This window comes from Gambusia affinis, linkage group LG02 (assembly GCF_019740435.1).
Source record: "Gambusia affinis linkage group LG02, SWU_Gaff_1.0, whole genome shotgun sequence".
Lineage (NCBI taxonomy): Eukaryota > Metazoa > Chordata > Actinopteri > Cyprinodontiformes > Poeciliidae > Gambusia > Gambusia affinis.
The window spans coordinates 22,319,552-22,341,437 of NC_057869.1; the positions used below are offsets into that span (position 1 = coordinate 22,319,552).

General features: G+C 38.5%; 1 protein-coding gene and 1 pseudogene across 2 annotated transcripts; both read right to left on the minus strand.

The window, feature by feature from the left end:
* Window positions 1-548: 548 nt before the first annotated feature.
* On the minus strand, window positions 549-8,624 carry LOC122821304 (annotated as a pseudogene).
* Window positions 8,625-8,821: 197 nt separating this feature from the next.
* Window positions 8,822-21,395, minus strand: LOC122819580 (interleukin-1 receptor-like 1). Of its 2 annotated transcripts, none has more exons than XM_044096409.1 (10): window positions 20,930-21,395; window positions 19,533-19,785; window positions 17,778-17,964; window positions 17,476-17,620; window positions 17,328-17,387; window positions 17,123-17,246; window positions 16,848-16,993; window positions 10,168-10,320; window positions 9,659-9,811; window positions 8,822-9,580 (listed from the first exon to the last, which is right to left on the minus strand). In XM_044096409.1, the coding sequence occupies exons 1-10, from the start codon at window positions 20,970-20,972 to the stop codon at window positions 9,246-9,248; spliced, it is 1,599 nt and encodes a 532-aa protein (XP_043952344.1). In that variant the 5' UTR covers window positions 20,973-21,395; the 3' UTR covers window positions 8,822-9,245. The 2 variants fall into 2 exon arrangements, with proteins under 2 accessions (XP_043952344.1, XP_043952334.1); XM_044096399.1 differs by lacking the exons at window positions 16,848-16,993; window positions 17,123-17,246; window positions 17,328-17,387; ... (2 more) ...; window positions 19,533-19,785; window positions 20,930-21,395 and adding exons at window positions 10,446-10,588; window positions 10,704-10,815; window positions 10,918-10,983; ... (2 more) ...; window positions 11,736-11,985; window positions 13,574-16,571.
* Between the last annotated feature and the right edge of the window lie 491 nt (window positions 21,396-21,886).

Here is a 21,886-nt window from a genome sequence, read left to right on the forward strand (position 1 = left end):
GGGCAGAAATGGAAACGAGAAGTAGCAAAGCAGATCGATATGATCTGTTTTGCTACCGTGACAAGCAGCGTTGTCTGAGCAGATGAGACAAGATAATCTGAAGAAGTAGTTCACCACATCCAGTATCGGGACAGGTTCTAATCTTCAGGGTCTCACAGGGTCATATCTGATGTTAAAATGCACTGCTGTGGGCGTGCTGTGGTGACGTAGGGGATAGCGCGACCCACATTTGGAGGCCTTGAGTCCTCGACGCGGCTGTCGTGGGTTCAATTCCCGGACCCGGCTGACATTTGCCACATGTCTTCCCCCCTTTCCTGTCAGCCTACTGTCATACAAGGGACACTAGAGCCCCAGGTGGGGGGGAAAATGCACTCCTGTGCTAATGTTTCAAATTGCCCATCATTTTGTTTATGCTTTGTGTAAATAAATCCAGCCTTTTATTTTGCTTTGCATTATTTAGAAGAGTTGAAGAAAATGAATATTCTTCTTTAAGTAATTTTAGCATGTTTTTTTAAACACCCAAAATATTTCTTTTATGCATCGCTAATATTTTCTTTTGAATGTTTCCACATTGCTCTGTAGCATCGAGCAGAAACTGTTTTATTGTGATCCATCGTTAGACACTTGGCTCAGGTTAGACACCTGAATGCATCAGTGGTCTTTTGGTTGACTAAATTTCTGATGAATTGTTGTTTAAGAGGAGTGCAGGAGGCGAAGTACCCAGCATTGAGAGATGACTGCGGAAATAACTTAAACAAAACTGAGATGAGCAAGAAGATATATGATTGATGTCAGGAGGAAGAAGACAGCTTCATGGCTACTAGAGAGAGAACGTAGGGTTTGTGAAGGGCATCAATCGCCAAGGTGCTTCTACCAACATCCAACAACTTTGAACTTGAATGGAAACCCTCCCCAACCCTACACACACGCACACACAACAAAGTTACAAGAAGGGGATGAGTAAAATCTATTTCCTGGGGAATCTTGGATCTTTTTTAAAGACCTTAAAATGTGTTTTTTGCTTTCGTAGTGTGTTGTGGCGTTCTTTGTTGTGGTTTGCTCAGAGAGCAGCGGCAGTAAACAATGTTGTGCTGCACACTGAGCTGGACTGGACCTGGGGTACAACATTCGCCTCACCATTTCACAGCAACTGGCTGTGGAAGTAGCTGGAAGCAGAATTACCCAGAAGTAACTACCAGCATTTGAAAAGATTTTGGTTCAGATTTGTATGAATAGTAGAACATAAGAAACTTATCATAGTTAATGGTGAAAACAAATTGTATGTACTTTATTTCAAAAAGTTTTTACTAATCAATAATCAATTTTCAAAATGATTACTAATTGTAAATTAACATCATTACAAAAATTTTGATTATGTAACAAAAACCTTTCATTCGTTTTAGACTTTTCATGTCTTTTGGCAGCTTTCGTATAAACAGAGGTTATAATGAGCAAAGGCACACATTCTTTATATTTTGCAGTTCTGGGACTTCATTTGTGGAAATAAAGTTGTTTTGAGTAGATATTCACGATCCAGTGAGAACATGTCATAGAAATCTTAGCAAAAGAATTTAAAAACAGACGACGAGCAAAAGCTGAGGTGTCGGTGTACGCACCAACAACAAAACACATGACAGATAAATTCACAGTTTACTACTTCGAAGTATTGTAATGAAATCCCATTATTTGGATGGTCAAAGTGATAAATTGATCCCTGCTGTTTTTCTGTTACTTTTAAACACAATAACCCTCTAATGTCTCATAGATGTAGGGCTGTTTCATTTAAACAAAGGGAAACAGAACTAATTAAATCAGAGAAAACATAAATTACATAAACAATAAGAAAAGATTGACTATTGAATAGAATACACTTGTTATCCCTTAGCAAAGCCTAATTTGAATTTGCAGATTTTCTACAGGATTAAAGATCTAGAGACTGATTGATTCATAACCATAATGCACCTCTGGCTTGGCCGCTTCATGTTTGTTTTAGCATTATATCTACATTTATTGTCCTGCTGGAAGACTCATCCAGGACTCATCGATAGATTTCTAATTCAGGGTTTCACCATTTATGGTCTTAAATCAAGACCATAAATGGAGCTCCAAACAGAGGGTGAACGATGGTAATTTTGTATTTTTACCATTTTTCAGTAATTGCTCCAGCAGCTGTCACTTTCTGACCACTTGTTCTTGGAGCTCATTGCAGTCTTTTCCAGGTTGTCTGTCTTGCCCCTTGGCTTTGTTAAAAATGATTTCAGTAGTCGAGGACTTAAGGCTTTCGTACATGGATCGCACTTTCCCCGGTGCCACCACGACACCCACTATCCTATCATTCATGTGATAAAAGTTGCATTTTTGGTGTTTGCTGTGGGGCCGGTAAGTGATAACGCAGCTGCTTCCAGAAGGAGGTGGAGGGTGGCCGTCCCTTCCAGGTGACACTATTCCCGGCTTTACTCAGAAGCTGCAAAGCCTCTGGAAACGAACCCGGCGTCGGCGCCTCACTGCTCTGTATTTATAAAAATCAAGCGGGTCTTCGCTCTCCACTAGAGAAGTGTGGATGGCGCTTAGCACTGCACTTCCTGGTTCAGGATCTGGAAAGCTGGGAACCAAAACCACAGCCGGCTCTGCTCTGCTGCAGTCCAACACAGCATCGGCTACAGCTGCAAAGGATATGAAGCGTAAAAGTACCAGGGAAATATTACAATTTTACTATACAATGAGGCGCGTTCATTTAGCTCACCTTGACCAGAGAATTGAACATCGCGATCATAAAGACAGATGCTGTAGCCAAACTCGTCTTCCAAGGTACTCGCCAGGCATTTTCTGTCTTCCTCACTCAGTCCTCCATCAGTGACGCTTTTATAACACATCAAAAACGCGTCGTAGCTTTTTTCATCTGAACACAAAGAAAAAGCCGCCGTTGTAAAGGAAGCTGGAATCATCAAGATATTAATGTGTTTGTCATTTAGTGTGTAATATCAACTTGATTTCACATAGGAATATGAGTTCTGCACTTACTTTGAGAATGTATTGTTGTAGAAATAGCGCAGGGTGTCGCTTTTTTCCACAAATTCATCATTTCTCAATCAGATTTTAAACCAAGTTTGGCCAATACAATAATTCAATAGGAATTTTGTGCTGCTGATATTAGAGAACGTACACAGCTAAAATCCAAGTTTCTTTGCCTGACTAAGGGCATCCGTTTATTTTTATGACGCTTCTGTCAACCTGATTGAACTGCATTTTGTTACAAGGTTTGCTTTTATAGTAAAAAAGCAAAAACAAAGCAAAAAAAGAAACTCACCTGACTTGTTGCTCTGGCAACTAGAACCAAGTATGCCTCTTAGGAGAAGCGTGACGTCAATTTTAAACTTCACATACGTGGCAACAATCACAGCCATCACCACCACAACGCAGGCGACGCATGCAGTTAGGGTAACATATGAAGGGCCAGCTGCACGGAGAGTTAGCAGCAGAGAGTTAGTACAGCATCTTTGAAACTCATTTTCCACAGCATAGTAAACGTTCTGCGATTGTAAAAAAAAAAGACAAGTTTACAAATTCACACACCTGTTTTATCCAGGGTGACTGAGACGAAACGGGTGAGTTCAGCACTTTCAAGTTTACAGCTGAATTCAGTAGACAGATCCTCTGCCAACACTTCTCTGAAGACTAAAGTCGCACTCAGCCAAATGACGTCATCCAGTGACGTGTTTCTGGAAAGCACAGGACATCATCAAGATATTAATGTGTTTGTCATTTAGTGTGTAATATCAACTCGATTTCACATAGGAATGTGAGTTCTGCACTTACTTTGAGAATGTATTGTTGTAGAAATAGCGCAGGGTGTCGTTTTTTTCCACAAATTCATCATTTCTCAACCAGAACAGAGAACCGTCACTAGAATCTATGAGTGCCGTACAAGTAATCGCCGCTGTTTTGCCTTGAAAAGCAAAAAAAGTCATAGAACTAATCATAGCATAAAGCAACAAAAAAAACCTAACTATTTCTATCTCAATGCTTCAAATAATAATAAAAAAAACTCACCAAGCTCTACTTCAAAAACTTCACCATTCATTGGTGAATAGATTCCTAAGTTTGTCTGAGGCTTTCCTGCGCATAAAAACACACATTTATTTGTGTTTTTCTTTAACTAACATTTAGTCTGGTAAATAAAGGGCCTTTTATACCTGTTTGGACATCAAGTACCACAGTGAAGGAAGTGTTGTATGTTTGACCAGAATACAAGAAGGACCTGGTGCAGAAGTAGACTCCACTTTTCTCTACATCAACATTTGGGAAGTAATCTTCTGAGATCTGACCATTCTCCTGGGAAAGCAGGAACAATAAATAATAATAATAAAAAAAACATTCAAAACTAAAATTCAAACTGAAATATAAGGAAAGCACCATTAAATGTTCATGGTTATTGTTATGAAATCAGATCACAGCCGCAGTAATTGATTATTATACCTTGTGCCATGTGATTTCCAGCAGCTTCCAAGCAGTGCTGCTGGGGAGGTTTTCTTCAGGGCAGTTCAGTTCGCAGGTTTGGTTTTTGTAACATGTTTGACTGTACCTATTTCCAAACTCAGCCTCTCTGGACGACTCTGAGTATACTGTAAGCCTGAACTCCATCTGGCACCTGGTGTTCCTGTAAATCATCAAAGTGAAGACAAAAATGATCTTCCAGCTCTTGAAGAATATTAACCAGTTTCAAAATCAGACATCATTTTATTTAATGAAGGATTTTGAATAAGGTCACTTTAAAGAGAACCTTTTCCTCAGGCATTTGGTACTAAACTTGTAGGTGTGCTGTGGATCCTTGTCCTGCTTATAACTAAAGTGGAAATAAGCTTAAGGTCACAATCTAATCGCTGACCATCTCCTTCAGGATTTTCTAGTTGAAATCAGAATTCATGGTTGCTTCAGTTATTACATGCCTCCCAGATCCAGAAGAAGCAAATCAGACCCAGATCATCAAAGTGTTGGATGTACCAGGACGCATCAATCCCACTTTAGCCTCATCAGTCCACAGAACACGTTCCAAACATGTTTGGTGTGGATTAAGGCAAACGTGATTCCAACCTTTATGGTTTTTTTCTTGAAACTCGCCTATGGATGACGTTTTTGCCGGGTTTTTGTCTTGTTGCTGAATCAATGCACACCAACCTTAACTATAACAACATGAGGTCTGCTGTGTTAAATGTTGTTCTGGGTTCTTTGATTTCCACCTGGATTAATTCCCAGTTGTCTCTTGAGGTAATTTTATGAGGCCAACGACTCTTGGGGAAGGTAGACCAAATTCTCCTCATTTGTGGATAAAGGCTCTGGAGGTGGTTCACTGGAGTCCCCAATTCTCAGAAATGGATGTGTGAACATTTCCTGCCTGAGATGTCGGTGGTGTTGTTTCTCTTCCGACTGAAGCATGATGTGTTGGTTTATGTTCAACCAGCAGGGTTAGAAGTCAGGCTAGAGAAATTTACCTTTACCTTTTGTAAAATGTTATGAATAACTTTTTCACATAAGTCCAGGCATAGATTGCTTTTCCCATTATAATGAAATCATCCTTTGGAAAACAAAAGCTTTTCTTTCCAGGTTATTTTATTTTGTCTGCCATATTTTTAATATAATCATGAAAGATTTAAGTATAATATGGACAGAATGAATATACAGAGTGATTGTAGATGTGTTGATCAGTTTATGGGTCATACCTGAGAGGACCACACCAGTAGTTCCCCTGATGGTTTAAAGACGCACTGAGAATCACAAGGCTGTCCTGATACAGAACCAAACCGAGCCGCTGCTGCTCAGACGCCGACATGTTGCTGTAGAGTTGTGTTTTCTGGCCAGTCTCCAGTTTCCAAAGCACTACAGTGCCGTCATATTTACACTCTCCACATTGCAGCATCACCAGGTCACCAGCTCTGACATAGATCTCCTTGGTTGTCATGGGGCAAATGCCTAGAAAACCCCCCAAAAACAGTGTGAGCAAATTTATTTCTGAAATAACTCAAGTTTACATTATTCTTGTTAACTTGAAAAGCATTGTTGCTGTGCTTCCTGGCTTTAGTTTCTCATAAAAAAACAAAAACAAAACATTTACTATTCTTCTAAGCTTCTTGTAAAATCTCATTAAACAAAAAAACCTGAAAAAACACGGGGACCCTTCACGTTTCACTGCCAAATCATCACACAACCTGGTTAATTGTGATAACTTTGCTCATATATTGCTTCAACTCCATGTAGGTTTGTAACTTTAAAAGTGAAAACTTAATACATAAACAATTTTTTCTGAGAAAGGGTAAAGTAAGACTCTTCCACATTTGTTTCCACCTGAAATAGCTAAAATTGTAGATTTAATATGATGACGTCTGTCAGATTATTCTGCTGGATTTTGTAATATTTTCCTCATTCACGTTCATGCATGTTCCCCTCCACCTTTACAAGCCATCTACGCCCTGACACCTGACTGCCACCGCCATGCTTCATGGCGTAGATGGTTTGTTTCCGATGACGTGCAATGTTTGATGTTCCCCAAACATAACATATCGTCTGTTAACGAAAATAGACAGTGTTGTGGAAAAAAACTATTTTACCAAGCACTGTCAGGTGAAATCACTCCATCAGGTTTATTCATATATTGTGCACAATACAGAGAGCTTGTGGGACAATCAATAATGAAGCAAGTCTGGATGAAAAGCTCTGCCAGGCAGAGAAAACACATGAGTTTTATACAAAAGGGATAAGCATGGGAAACAGACTGGTTCCCATGCAGCTGTGAAAAACAATGTCCACCCTTGTACATGTAACCAAAATATCTTTATCTTGGTGGGACTGTACAGGAACTTAGAATAAACATATAGCAATACAACGAGCAGGTGTGACCTTATTGTAATTTTTCCACATCAACAGCTTTTCTCTCACCAACAAAATAACATTCTTCTTGGAGTCTCTCTGGCATGTTTGGAAAGATTCCATGTAAGATCTCCAGTAGATCTATTTTTTTTTTCTGTCTTTCCCACACAACTTTGAGTATTGGACAACCTGGACCGGTCATTTCTATGTAAACTCTCCCCTATCTCGCCCACTTAAGCTTCAGAGCGGTTTTAAGTGTCTGGGTTGCTTCCTTAATAAGGCTTATTCTTGCTGAATTCATACAGCTACTTGCACAGGAGCCTTTTTATTGTGTATTACAAGTTAAAATTCTAAATTTTACTTGATAATATTGAATTCATAACTTTAACGATCTCCATATGATCATGGTGTAAAGAACAGAAAATTGTACGAATTGTACGAATGTGGAAGTAGTGCTCGAGGGAAACACATCCAACATCTCCTTTGCAGACATTACCCGACTGGCGCCCATTCTAACTCACCTGAGATAAATGCGAGGAATAAAAGTAGCAGGAACATCTTCAGCACTGCCGCGAGAGACTTCATTGTGAACAGCTTGCCCTCTGCCTACATTCGTTCTCCTTCAGAGCAAACAGTGATTTCCTTAATCTGACTGCAGGGTGAGATTGGAGAGAAAATGAAACTGAAGGAAGAGCATCACGCTGTCTTTTATGCCTCTGAATCACAAATCAAGACTTCCTCCTCTGTTCCCAACTTCTGCAATTTTTAGTAGAAACTTATGAACCTTCTTAAAAACCGGTTTCTAGGAAATGCACGCGGCTCATCATGAACGAGGCTTGGAGTTTAGGAGATTAGACAGGTGGCTAACTCTCAAATATATGAGTAAAAGAAATAACGCACACAGGACTCAATTTCTTGCTGCTTAGGCCAAAGACGGGTGGAGATTTATTACCAGCAGTACATCTTCTCAATCATAACTCAAAAATCTCCCCCTTCTGTTCCTAACATCACCTTACTTATAGAGTCTCATCTCTACTGGTGTGAGTTGGAAAGAAGACCCATGATTTACTTAAGGCTTCTTGGCGTCATTTATTAGTGGGTATTGGGACTTCCTAGAAATTATTTGGGACCTCTTGATATCAACATCTGTTCCATTATCTGTTCAAACAGCTTTCTCTCCGAGTCATAGATAGTGTCCAGTTCTGACCTCACGCACAAGAAAGAGAGGGGTACGGGTCACTTTGACCCAAAGTGATGTCAAGAATCCTTTCACAAAAACAGCTGCATGAACACTATTTCCTCTCTAACAGGAGGTCTTGATGCAACCGTCCAGTGTTTGATTCCCGACCCTGAGACTATCGCTGCATGTTTTCCCACGTTCCCTAGTTACATATTTCCTGTGTAATGTACAAGTAAAACTTGTTAAAATGTATTTCAGTTTAATTTTACGTATTCCATCTTTATTGGTAAATGTGAGGGATTTTGTGTCAGTAGCAACTTTCAGTTTACCATCCATCCATAGGCATCCATTTTACTCAAACACACTAAGGCTGGGCCTTTCCAGCCTTGTGGAGGTCTACAGTTTTGTCTCTTTGGTCTTAGCCATGTTAGTCTTACTGTGTTTGGTGGGCAGGAGTCTTTATGCAGCTGATGACCTCAAACAGATGCTTCTAATTTAGAATAACAAATGGAGTGGAGGTGGACTTTCTAGAAATGGACCAACAGGTCTTTGATGGTCAGAATTTTTGCTGATTGCAAGGTGTTCAAATACTAGCAGTAAGACGCAAAAAAATTATTTCAAAAAATCATACATTGTGATTTCTGGATTAAAAAAAAAATTTTTTTACACTATGTCTCTCACAGCAGACATGCGCCTAAAATTAAAATTTCAGACTCCTCCATGATTTCTAAGTGGGAGAACTTGTAAAGTCGCGGGGTGTTTGAACACTGATTTATCTCATTGTACGTTTGCTTTTCATATTTAATGGTGCAGTAACAGTAACAGTTGACAATAAATACAGAAATTGAATTTCTAGATGAAGAAACAAAAATGTAAAAATAAAATAATTAAAATAAAAGATTAATTCACATTCTGCTGTTCACTTTTACCGTGCTGTTAACATGTTGCATAAACAACTGCAAATACTCAACTTGTACTGAAGCAATGGAAGAAAAATAATTGTTGCATTCACATGTCAGTGGTATTGCACTGAGTTACTCTGTAATATAAAGTCATAAATAAACAAGATATTTTAAATAAAAGCACATTCATTAAATTGATTTCTGCATTATTTTGTTAATGCATAAACAAGATGCTTGGCATTTCTTATCTCTCATGTTGTATGTCCAGTATAAAATGGTTAGAGTTAGGTTTAAATATCATCCTAGCATCCATGCGATAAAAGTTGCATTTTTGGTGTTTGCTGTGGGGCCGGTAAGTGATAACGCAGCTGCTTCCAGAAGGAGGTGGAGGGCGGCCGTCCCTTCCAGGTGACACTATTCCCGGCTTTACTCAGAAGCTGCAAAGCCTCTGGAAACGAACCCGACGTCGACGCCTCCGCCTGCTCTGTGTTTATAAAAATCAAGCGGGTCTTCCGCTCCACTAGAGAAGTGTGGATGGCGCTTAGCACTGCACTTCCTGGTTCAGGATCTGGAAAGCTGGGAACCAAAACCACAGCCCGGCTCTGCTCTATGCAGTCCAACACAGCATCGGCTACAGCTGCAAAGGATATGAGCGTAAATGAGGGGAAATATTACAATTTTACTATACAGTAGGCCGCGTTTCATTTCAGCTCACCTTGACCAGGTAAGACATCGCGATCATAAAGACAGATGCTGTAGCCAAACTCGTCTTCCAAGGTACTCGCCAGGCATTTTCTGTCTTCCTCATTCAGTCCTCCGTCAGTGACGCTTTTATAACACATCAAAAACGCATCGTAGCTTTTTTCATCTAAAAACACAAAAAATACATTATTAACGGCTCCCACGTCTGCCTTCAAAAACCCATTCTGATGTAAAATAAATAAAATAAATACTTTAAGAATTTCTGACAAATCTTGATAACTACACTGTCTTGATAGAAAATAATCCAGAAAATGGTCTGGATTTGCAAATTATCTGATGACTAGAAAGATCATTTATAGGGCAACAGTGTGAACTACTGACTATGTGCGGTCTCTAAGCAAATAAAGTTATATGGATGACTGGTTTAATAGTCTTCTCGCACAATCAAAAAAGGGCCTATTTTCCTTTTTGAATCTAAGATCACAAACAAAATCAAATGAGCTTTTTCTGGTCAAGACTCACCTGAAGTGCTGCTTCGGCAATCTTTAAAGCCAACTTTATCTCGTAGGAAAAGGGTGACGTCAATTTTAAACTTCACGTAAACAACAACGATCACCACCATCGACACCACAACGCAGACAGAGCACACAGTTAGCATCACATGCGAAGGTTGAGCTGCAGGGAGGCGATTGAGTTGATGAAATTATTAGATAACTCATTTTGCAACTGTTCTGCAGTAAGAGCTAATCCGTTCACGAAATGAGCAATTGAGAACAGTGAACGTTTGAAAATCCCCACACCTGTTTCAACGAGGGTGATGTTGACAATGGAGATGAATTTGTCACTTGAAAATGCACATGTAAAGGTTTTTGACAGGTTTCCAGGTGACACCTCTCTGAAAATTAAAGATGTATTCATCCATTTTGGCATCCCGTCATTTTCACTGATGGGAAGGACATAAGGGACGTCAATGAGCTTTCACTGACTGCATTACATCTACATGACATTTCTATTTATCATCAGTTGCAGTATATGTAAAATGTAAGTTCAGTTCTTGCCATGGATCTGTGAGAACATCCGAGTCGTCCACAAATTCCCCGTCACTCGTCCAAAATGGTATATTTTGGCAAGAATCTACAAGTGCTTTGCAAGCAATCACTTTTCTTGTGCCTGCAATAAAATAAAATAAAGAAGAAGAGTGAAAACATAATAATAACACAGAAAAATATCGAATGTATTTCGGTGTCTTAACGTTACGAACAAAACACTCACCGAGTTCTACTTCAAAAATCTGACCATTCTTGGGTAAATAGATTCCTAACTTTGGCTGAGGCTCACCTGCACGCAAGAACATATAATTTAGGTTTTGACAAAAGTTTAATTATAAAAAACATAAATAGATATCAAGAGGGCATTTTTGTAACACCTGTTTGAACATCTAGTTCCACTGAAGAGGAAGTATTATATATTTCACCAGAATACGAGAAAGACCGCATGCAGATGTAGACTCCACTTTTCTCCAATCCAACGCTTGGGAAGTAATTAACTGAGGCCTCACCATTCTCCTGAGAAAGGAGCCACAGTTTAAACCAATTAAACTATTGGATTTAAATGTTAGCAAGAATAATCTCACTCGAACTTGCCAGATAGATGTTATAATCAGACATATATAATCTGATTATATATAATCAGATATATATAATCAGACCACACCCACTGCTGATTTTAATACCTTGTGCCACACATGTTCCATGCTCGTCATCCCTAATGCGGGGATTCCTGCATTAGGGATGCTTCCTTCAGGACAACTCAGGTCGCAGGCGGTTTTTGCATAACATACCCTAGAGTATCTGGGTATGGTACACTCTGTGGACTGCTTTGGGCATATTGTCAGTCTGAACCATATCCGTCTGCTGGAATTCCTGTAAATCATCAAAGAAAGATGGACAGAGCATGAAAATCATTATTCAGATGGCTTGGTCTATGTTTAAAGATGTACATCTAAAGGAAAGTTTACATTTCTTTTGAAATACATTTCTAAAAAGAGACTCTTAAGGTATGGAGTGTGGGCATCAGTTTATGGGTTGCACCTGAAAGGACCACACGAGTAATTCCCCTGATGGTTTGTAGATGCTCTGAGAATCACAAGGCTGCGCCGATAAAAAACCAAACCGAGCTTCTGCTGCTCAGACGCTGACATGTTGCTGTAGAGGTGCATCTTCTGGTCTGTCTCCATTTTCCAAAGCATTACGGTACCATTATGTTTAGACTCTCTGCAGTGTAGCATCACCAGGTCACCAGCGTAAGCATAAATCTCATTGGCCGTCACAGGACAAATGCCTGCAAAAACAAAAACCACAAATTTAATTTGCTTTTGTAATTATATTTATATATATATATATATATATATATATATATATATATATATATATATATATATATATATATATATACATATATAATTCACACTTTCTCTCTTTCTCATTGTGATTCCTGCTGTTAATTTTACAAGACTAAATCAGTCGATTTCCTTGTAAAACTATAGCTGTTCAAATAAATAAATAAAGGAAGGAGAAATCTTATTTAATTAGTTTTGAATTTAGAATGAAATGATATCACACTGAACTGAGTTTTTGTTGATGTACATATACTGCTGAACTAGTGCATGCCCTTTACAAACCAGACATTTTTGCCATTAATCCAGCTAGTAAAGACAACTTTACAACTAAAAAAAGACAACTTAGAATTGTTTGTATGTTTTTTATACATGTTTTTCTGGTAAGAAATCAACATGAGAGAGTCAAGTTCAGCAGATTGTGCAGATCTTGAAGCAGCAAGGCAGCCTCTGATCATCACACCACCGCAATCTTGGACTCTAGATATGATCTTCTGTATCTCAAATGTTAGTTTCACACCAGATGTAACCCGTGCCCCTGCTCAATCCTTTCACACAGCACTGATGGTATCATGTATGCATTAGAAATCACTATGGAGTTTCTCCTGAGCAAAGGTTAAACAATGTGAAATTGTGGTTTGAAAGGTAAAAGGTGAAAAGAAAGCCACATAAAAGACGTATCTTGAAGTCTAAATGCGGGTTAAATCTACTAACCAAGCCTGACTTTGAACATCAGGCTAAAAAAATAAAAGTCACATTTCTGCTTTCTTTCTACAGTCCAACCTTAAACAATCATTAAAAAGACGTCCATCTTCAGTGATCATGTGGTAAGTGTTGCAATTTTGAAGGGAGCATGCAAAGGCTATCTGAATTTTCTACAAACAGTCCCTTTAGCTCGATGCAAATTTTGATAATAATGCACCATGCTGCCAGATGTCTCAACCACATGATCTGCAGTAGCTGTCAAGACACCCAAGTCAACAAGTTAACCACATCCTAATTTCTAGGAGGGGTCAGGGGTCTGAAACTAGACAAATTTCTTCTAAACTACATGCAAGATTTCCCAGCATTTGAAGATCTCTCTGATTCTTTTTGCGAGGGTCTAGTGTGTGCAATATTAAGGAAGGCTTCTTGCATCAATGCCTGTTTTTCCGACAGCTTTCTTTAAAAAGTTGAGACACTTCCACTTTTCTGCTTTTATGTTGATGGTATTATGCAGCTTTACTCCTCAATGCTTCCCCTGAGATAATCGCACATTTAGCCCACCTTACCTCACTAGATTTCTTTTGATAATTATCACTTGTCATGTAGATAACATAAATAAATCTAATATTTTAATTAAAGAGGAATCCGCATCTAACCCAGCAATGTATAAACCACTTTCATTTATTTTGCGCTTATTACAACAACGTGCCAAATCATATTTACTATAGTTTCTCCTATCTCCTTGCGTGATGTCATTCCGCACATAACCTTCATTATAAAGTGTCTGTCAAAAGTAAACGTGTGTAGAAACCCTCACCATTGACTTACCCGTAAGAAGGACGAGAAGAAGCAGCAGCAGCATCCTGATTGTCTCCAGCAGCGTTGCGTTTGTGAACAGTTTGGCTCCTGCCTAAATTTCTTCCCACGCGCTGAAAGCCACGTCCTCGACGTTACCAACGCGCGATGGAAGATGAAGTGAAACTTAAGGAAGATCACCGCCAAGTTGCTTATTCCTTAAGCCGCCCTCGTTTTCTTTTCGTCTTAATAGTCTAAGAAACTGGTAAACTGAGTCGCGGTAGTCCCTCCTCCCACCGTTTATTCCACCGTAATTGGAAAATAAAAATATATGTAGGCTAATCGGAGTTTTTGGGCCAGTGACAATTATGAGCTGCGCTGTATCCGTGAAAAATGCCCACCCACTAAACAGTACAGCTGTGGTGAAGAGTCCATCACAAACGCTTTGAGGTCTTGTGTGATTTTTACCTCCTGTTCCAAAGAAGCTGCATAATCTGTATTCGGGTTTTCTTTACTCTGCATTTGACCAAAAATACAGTGAATATTGAAACCATGTTTCCCCCACATAGGCCTACAGTGGTATAAAGTTACTGATATGTTGTTGGGGGTTTTTTCCATCTAGAATTGAAGTGAAAAATACTCAGCAATAAAACTGTGGGCAACAGCACTTGGATAAACATTTGCTGACGTCATAACATTTCATTTCAAAAATTCAAGTTTTTTTTTTTTTTTTTTTTTACTGTCAAAGCCGCTCCTCTCGGCTTGAGAACCTGTCAACACCTTTTAGGAATAAACGTTTTATGCGATATTAGTTATCATGTAAACCGATAGATTACTTTCACCTGTAGCACAGCTGGCCTTAGCAACAAGTGAGCATTGCGGCTGGTTAGCCTTCCCATACTCCATCTCTGCTAGCACGTTGGCACAAAGATACTTGAGACAAAAACAAAGTGATAATTAAGAGCTAAAATAATATGCGTGAGCTCAGGAAGCATTTGAAACTGACAAAATATAAAAATAAGAAGTGCATTACTAGACCTAAAAGACTGTTGAATTCACTGTATAGAAAGAAAAAGGAGGAACTCTATGAATCTTCTGTCTGGTCATGTTGTTGGAGAAACTTTTATTGAAATAAAAATATATAGGCTATATTTTCACAACGAACAAATTATGCGAAGTGCTGTTCATTTAATAAATATTTTGAAGTATAATTGTCGTATAATTTTCAAACACAAAACATTCTGTCAAACAGTCAGTTTAGTTCATCTTTGTCTCATTATTACCTGTGAACCAGGGATTTATGCACGCAGAAAGCCTTTTAAAGCTAACACTGAGCAAACACTGATAATAATAGAGCACCGTGTTGAATGGTTCAACCACTGTCTGTGCAGACACGTGCATTAACCAAAACTTAACTTCTGGAATCTGTTGGATTATTACTTTCATTTATCTCTTCATATAAAAGACAAGTCAACTGGAAAAAATGGTGGTTGGCTAATCCATATGTTTTTCATCTGTCTTGGATTTGACGAAGGGAGACTGAAAGCCAAGATTCAGGGTGAAGTTGAGGTTGCTTCTCCTAAAATACTTTAACCATCTCACACTTAAAAAAAAAAACAGCTTTGCTAATCATTATCATTGTTTTTTTGGGGGGGGTTTTCCCCCAGGATGCTGACAAAGCTTTTCCAGAACCACATCGGCGCTGTGCAATAGTTTCCTTTGCCTGAGTCTTTATTGATGTTTGACCTTCATGTGCTGTATCAATAAAAAATTTCCTCAATCACCGACGAGGTTTCCCCAAATTCTTTTCAGTTCATTTGTTGGGCAGATAAATTTTACTGTTCTCAAGTCATGCTCTTTCAAATTCTGAATACTTAGTAAATTGAAGTAATTCTGTTCCATTCATCTCAAATTAATCCAAGCTCATGTTCAGTGCTTAAGATGTTGATGTTCTACCACCCCCTGCTGGCTTACACTGGTTGTTGCAGGTTGAAAAAGTAGAGCAGTCTGAACTGATCCATAGTAGAGAAATGATCTCTGCTTTTTGTGGCATTAATAATAAGACTCCCCCATTTATACTTGCTGCATTCTGTCATTCCTCTCGGAGAAGCTATTTTAGTTGATTCAATATAAATAAATAAAAAATCATGAAATCCTTAAACACTCGCATAGACCTTCAGACAATAAGAAGTCAACTTTTATGTCATGAGTAGAATAAAAAACACAATACATAATGTACAAAGCAAGAAAACAATGTCAGTCAGCTGTTTGATAAAAATCAGACGACATCTTTACTGACTTAAATGTTTTGTCAGTGAATATTATTTTTTTGTGATTATATCACTTAGTGCTTTTAAATCTGGACTAAAAACCCACCTGTGGAGTTGCTTTTGAAACATAATCAATGAAAAATGTATCTATGGCACTTGAGTAAATGTAACATTTCAGTTGTTGTGTTTATGACTTTTTATTTTTGTGTTTTTACGATGTAAAGCACTTGGAAATGCCACGTTGCTTAAATGTGCTGCACAAATAAAATTTGACTGATTTGATTGATATTTATGATGTTCTTCCACTTTTTATGAAATGAGTTTTCATGTCTTTTTTTCTTTTATGACTACTCATTGTACTTGAGAAAAAAGCAGAATTACGCTGGTGGGTTTATTTTCAATTTTTTTTTTTTTTATCTTAGCGGATTATTAGCTGTGAAGCCAGTGGAAGACTGTTTAATCCACTATGTAGCCTATTTTACTTCATTGGTCTATTAGGAATCATTGTGTGATTCGAATGTGTAAAATTAAACTTGCACTTACGATTGATCTCCACTAGGGGGAAGCCAAGGATAAAAAACACTGATAAATGTGCCGTATTATCTGGTTGCGGTGAGGTAGAAGCAGGTGCTTGAAAACATAAACTCCTTCAGACTTTAGTCTTTAGAAACTGACAGTCACAGCCTCGCCAAGGCATTGTTTTGGTGCTAAACATGTTAAACTTACTTTGTCAAAGCTATGATTAACTGATCCAGAGCTCCACAGATGCTTTTATACTCTGCAACTGGAATATTTGGACCTTTTCACATGGCACGCCAGTAACAACAATATGAACAGAACCACAGCAATGACCGCCAAAGAGCAAAGGACTGGGAAGACCGAGACCAGATGAGCTGTAGGAAAATTTAACATGATATGTAGTAATTAAAATAAGTTCCGTCGAAGATTTAAATGTTATGAATCAGCAGATTATGACTTCAGTTTAATGGTGGTGTATTAAAGATTAATCTCATCCTGTAAATATTCACCTGGTGTACGTCTTTCAGCCAGAGAGACGGTGATAAAGCTTGACTGTTGGTGGTCAGACTCCAGTTTACACGTGTATTTCTTCAACAGATCCTCCTCTGACACGTCTTTGAAGACCAACGAGGCTGTCATATTTACTTCATCTATATATTTGGTACTAAAAGGAGCAAAACAGAATGGAAAGAAAAAAAGCAAACATATTAGCTCTACTAGATGTGGGCGAAATGCTGACTGTGTTGTGTTTTTTACAAGCTTGGTCAGACAATATGTAGAAAACGTTTTTTACCTTGAATAATTGTAGAAAACAGGTAGGCTCTCATCCGTATCGACAAATGAACCCTCACTTAGCCAAAACACCACGTCATAGTCGGAGTACGCAACAGCTTTACAATCGATCACCAATGTTGATCCTAAGAACAGAGTTGAAAAAACATAAATTGTTGATTCGACTTTAAGACACCGTCTTAGAATGAAACCAGACAAGAACTCACCTAAGTCTATGTGGAACACATCATTTTGCTGTGGCGAGATGATCTCGGATTTCCCATATTCTATGCAACCAAAAAAAAAGAAAGGTTTTGTTTAAAATAGTTTAAAATATAAAGAGCATAAATATACATCAAAGTGTGTTGTCCTTACTGCTTTTCTGGACTTCCAGCATTACTGAGAAGCTCATATTGTAAATTTGACCGTCGTACAAGAAAGATCTGATGCACTTGTAGATGCCACCGTCTCTTTCCACCGCACTCGGGAAGTCATTTGGCGTTGACACTGTCTCGCCCTCCTGACCACATGGAAGATATGTTCAGAAGCAGTGAATCTTTAAACGTGGAAAGATTTTAATACCTTGCAATAAAGTTTTCAAAAGAAATGGAAAGAAAATCATGCAACCTTCTCAGACTGACACTATCCACATCGATGCTTCCTCTGCTTTCAAATACCTTGTGCCACGTGATTCCTCTGCCTGTGATATCAGGAGTATCATGAGCCGGGATGTTCGCTGCAGGACAATACAGTGTGCAGGACTCTTGTGTGTAGCATGTTGTGGAATACCGATTCCTCTCTTCATACTCTCTGGACTGGGGTTCGTAGACAATCAGGCTGAACCAGAACCTTCTGCTGGCATTCCTGTCAAAACGTTAAGCAATGTGACAAGAGAGCTTTTACTTAGCATCTGTAATTAAAACAAGGATGGTGCATGAAAAACCTGATGGCAGTGCCTTGCAAAAGTATAGGTGCACTTTTCCACTTTTTGCCACATTGCAACTACAAACATATTTTATTTGGTTTTTTAAGAGATTGTTTAACTAATTCAGTCTTCTTTCTCCTTATTTTCAAGTGCAGCATGAACACTTGTTGATGTTTATTTATTTCTAAGGGACAATGCACATATGCCAGAGTTTGCCATAAAGGCTAGTTTTTATCTGTAATCCCTCAGGGTACATCAATATAAAAGCAGTAAACAGCGAAATACAGAGAAATCAACAAGCTTCTTCCATCAAAAAAGATAATAACAATTCTAAATATGAATATTTTGTCTGAAAAGCCCACCGGCTTACAGATTTAAAAAGAATAAAAAGCCTTAAATTCATCACAATGCAAACAATACAGTTTTACTGACTGTTAAAAATATAGTCCAATAAGACTTAGCAGGGCAGTATTGTGTAAAAATCTACTGTTTTGAGCCATATGTCATGTTATCCTTGTCTAAAACATAGCTTGATTCTTTCATGGACGTTTGAGAAATCCTTTAATATCCCATGGCAACCATTCAACTGTGTAAAACGTCTGGTAGGCCCTTGCACTGAGCTTTGAGGCACAGCGGCTCCTCAAAGTTGCAGTTTCCAACCCTCCACCTCACAGATCAGCCCTGCCCTGGGGCTCCAACACTCAGCTCCTTCAGACTAGTCAGAAGCAATTAGCAAACACCTGGTGGAACTGTGCATCTGCTGAGCTCATTATATGAGCTACTTCTCAGAGCAACGCTAACAAAGATTGTAAAAGGTTACCAGAGGAATGATGTTGTGAGGAATTCCTGGAGGAAGACTTTCAGACACTATTAAAGCAACAGAGGCCCAATTTCAAGGCATAAGATCTGGAAATAAAATTTTCTTTGAGTCATATTTGATAGATATAACTCTTTTGTCTTTTTCCTTTTTTTATTTTATAACTACTGAAGGTAACATAGTTATTGGATTATGTCATAAAATGACTGTGAAGAGGGGTGAAATACAGTTTTGAATTGCCTGTTCAGATGATAAATGAGTCTAAAACTGAAAAACCAAATATGTGGATATTGTGTTTCCAGGCTTAATAACAGACTTTTACGTTCAGATATAGCAGCTCAGCAGATTCTTCTGAAACCACTTACAGATTTTATGAACAACTCTGATCATATTGTTGAACACGATGTTCCACAGGACAAATGTAGAGGCTGTCTTGACTTCAACCTGAACTGAAGAACGCTTCACACCTATTTCATCACTCTTTCAGAACAGAGGTCCTACCCAACGGATGTCTAAGGAACAGCTTGATGAAGACGTAAGGATTTAACTTCCTGGTCTAATTTGATCAGGCATCCACATGACACATTGAGCCAGCCCTTATTTCTGTAATTCAGCCCACATGTAATCGATGATGTATGCTAATATTCACACAGAAATGTCATTTTGAAGGTCTTGAGTGTTTCATCTTACCTAACTGAGCATGAGTAATTTCCCTGATGGCTCAAAGAGGCTCTGAGTATCACAAGGTTGTGTCCGTGTAGAAGCACGTCCATCTGACTCAAATCAGCTGATTGTGTTGACAGGATGCTGGTCAGATTCATGCCCTGTCTCGTCTGATTGGTCCACAGAATATTCGTGTTAGGATAAGTTTTCTGAGGGCAGCGCAGTACCACCATCTCCCCTGCCCTGGTGTATATTGTTTTAGGTCTCAGTGAAAATACTCCTGCAACAGAGAGTGAAATTTTAGCTTATTTAGTGGTTGGACTTGGTTGTAGGCAATATAAATCTGTTTGAAAACGGCACACGCTTTAGCAGCTGCAGCCTGTAATCCATTAGAGGTTCAGAGACAAACTCAAAAACAGAAGAGGAAAGTTTTTATGTGGTTCTGATAGTGCAGAGATAACTGTGCTATCTCATTAAACGGTTTCAAAAACATCTTAAAGCAAATATTTACATGGAGCCTCCTTAGTGAATCACTAGCACATGACAACACTGCATAGTTAAGGGTTCATATTTTCCATTAACATGAAAAGTCTTGTTCATTTTGACTAAAAATTATTTTTGGCATTCAGCGACATTTAAGTAAACATGATTTAGACATTGCAAAACTTGAATTACTTAATCTTTGGGTGGGGGCATTTTTATGTTGACAATTAGGCGAAACTTTTCTTGTTGCTTGTTCAATTCTCACGACATTGAAACGCATGAACAGGCTTGTTGATCAGCGTGGGGAAACTGTGATCCTTATCTTTTACAATGAGCCTCAAGTCTTTGAGGTTGAAAGATGCCTCCCTTTCCACCATCCTAATCTGTTGCTTCCTCCACAGATTATCAGATTGGAGTAAGAATTTGGCTCCGGTCCAGTCCTAAGCGTTAATATGACGACCAATCAGAAGAAAGGTCAACAGTTGTTGGCAAGAGTACTGGTAAAATTACCAGTAATAATTACCAGATGTTGGTAAAAAAAAAAATAAAAATAAATACTTTAAACTTTATTATCGCGGTATGAACAATACTGGCTCCATAATTCTTTACATTTTACTAGATAGAACAAATGAATAACAGATAGTTAATTTTATTTGTGAATTTAAAAAAAAAAAATATTTATGTAACACATTCCAAACAGCAGCTGTTGACCAGAGAACCGGACATTTAAAATACATCATGAGCGCTACGTCTAACTGCGGGATATGAGGAGGTGTATAAAGGGTACTCAACAGTTTAGACAGAGCTCACATATATATATATATATATATATATATATATATATATATATATATAGAGAGAGAGAGAGAGAGAGAGAGAGAGAGATAGCAATGCATGCAAAACAGGTTAACAAGTAGTGTAAAGAATAAAAATTACATTACCTGTCAGGAAAGGAAGGAGCGTCAGGAGAACGTTCGCCTCCATTGTGATCTCGATTGACTCCGACGTGTGAATGACTTTGATGCGTGAAGTGATTTTTCCCTAGAAATCCTCCCCCTTCTCCTTGATCTGTCAGTTAATGTTCAAGTTGTCAGGCAGTCCACAACTCCATTGAATGTTCACTACTTTTGCTTTTGTTTCTTTAACTGTGTACGCCACACGCTTGGTAAACCTTCTACTTATCACTAATGTAATCATTCCCCCACGCCTTTCTATTGAATCTGTCTGCCTATTCAATAACAAACTATACAAGTAAAAAATATGACGCATGTTCCTAAATATTTTAGGTTTCCCTTTAGGCTTAAGTTGCGGTTTGCTTTAATGGTAACAGAAATAAAGAGCCCGATCTTTGATTTTCTTTTCTTTGCATGATGCGTGCAGCTCTGTCCTCCAGGTGTGTCTCCGCGCCCCTGTCGACTTCAAAAGCTTCTCCAGGTCTGAGGCTTGATGAGATGCTGAGATGAGCAACATCCTGCTGCTGGTGTCCGAAGGGGACACGCGGATGTTGCGGGGTCTGTCGCAGTTATCGAAAAACGGTATATTTTTCTTCAAATAACGTTACGTGGTTATTAATGTTTTTTTGTTGTTGTTTTTACCAACTTTCATAGTTTGGGTTGTTCGGCGCCGGTTGTACAGAAAAGCGAGGAGATATGACGACCTTTTTTTCCAATTCCAGATGTTGAATGTATATGGACAGAAGTATCATTCTATATACGATGTCAGATGAACTTGCAGAAGGTAAACCCATCTATCTATCTATCTATCTATCTATCTATCTATCTATCTATCTATCTATCTATCTATCTATCTATCTATCTATCTATCTATCTATCTATCTATCTATCTATCTATCTATCTATCTATCTATCTATCTATCTATCTATCTATCTATCTATCTA

Coding starts and splice junctions, on each gene's coding strand:
- LOC122819580 (XM_044096409.1), bottom strand. CDS start 20,972: ATGGAGGCGAACGTTCTCCTGACGCTCCTTCCTTTCCTGACAG. Junction 17,621..17,777: donor GAGGAATCACGTGGCACAAG/GTATTTGAAAGC, acceptor CCATGTGGTCAG/GAGGGCGAGACAGTGTCAAC. Junction 10,321..16,847: donor CGTCTCTCTGGCTGAAAGAC/GTACACCAGGTG, acceptor GCCTCCCTGCAG/CTCAACCTTCGCATGTGATG.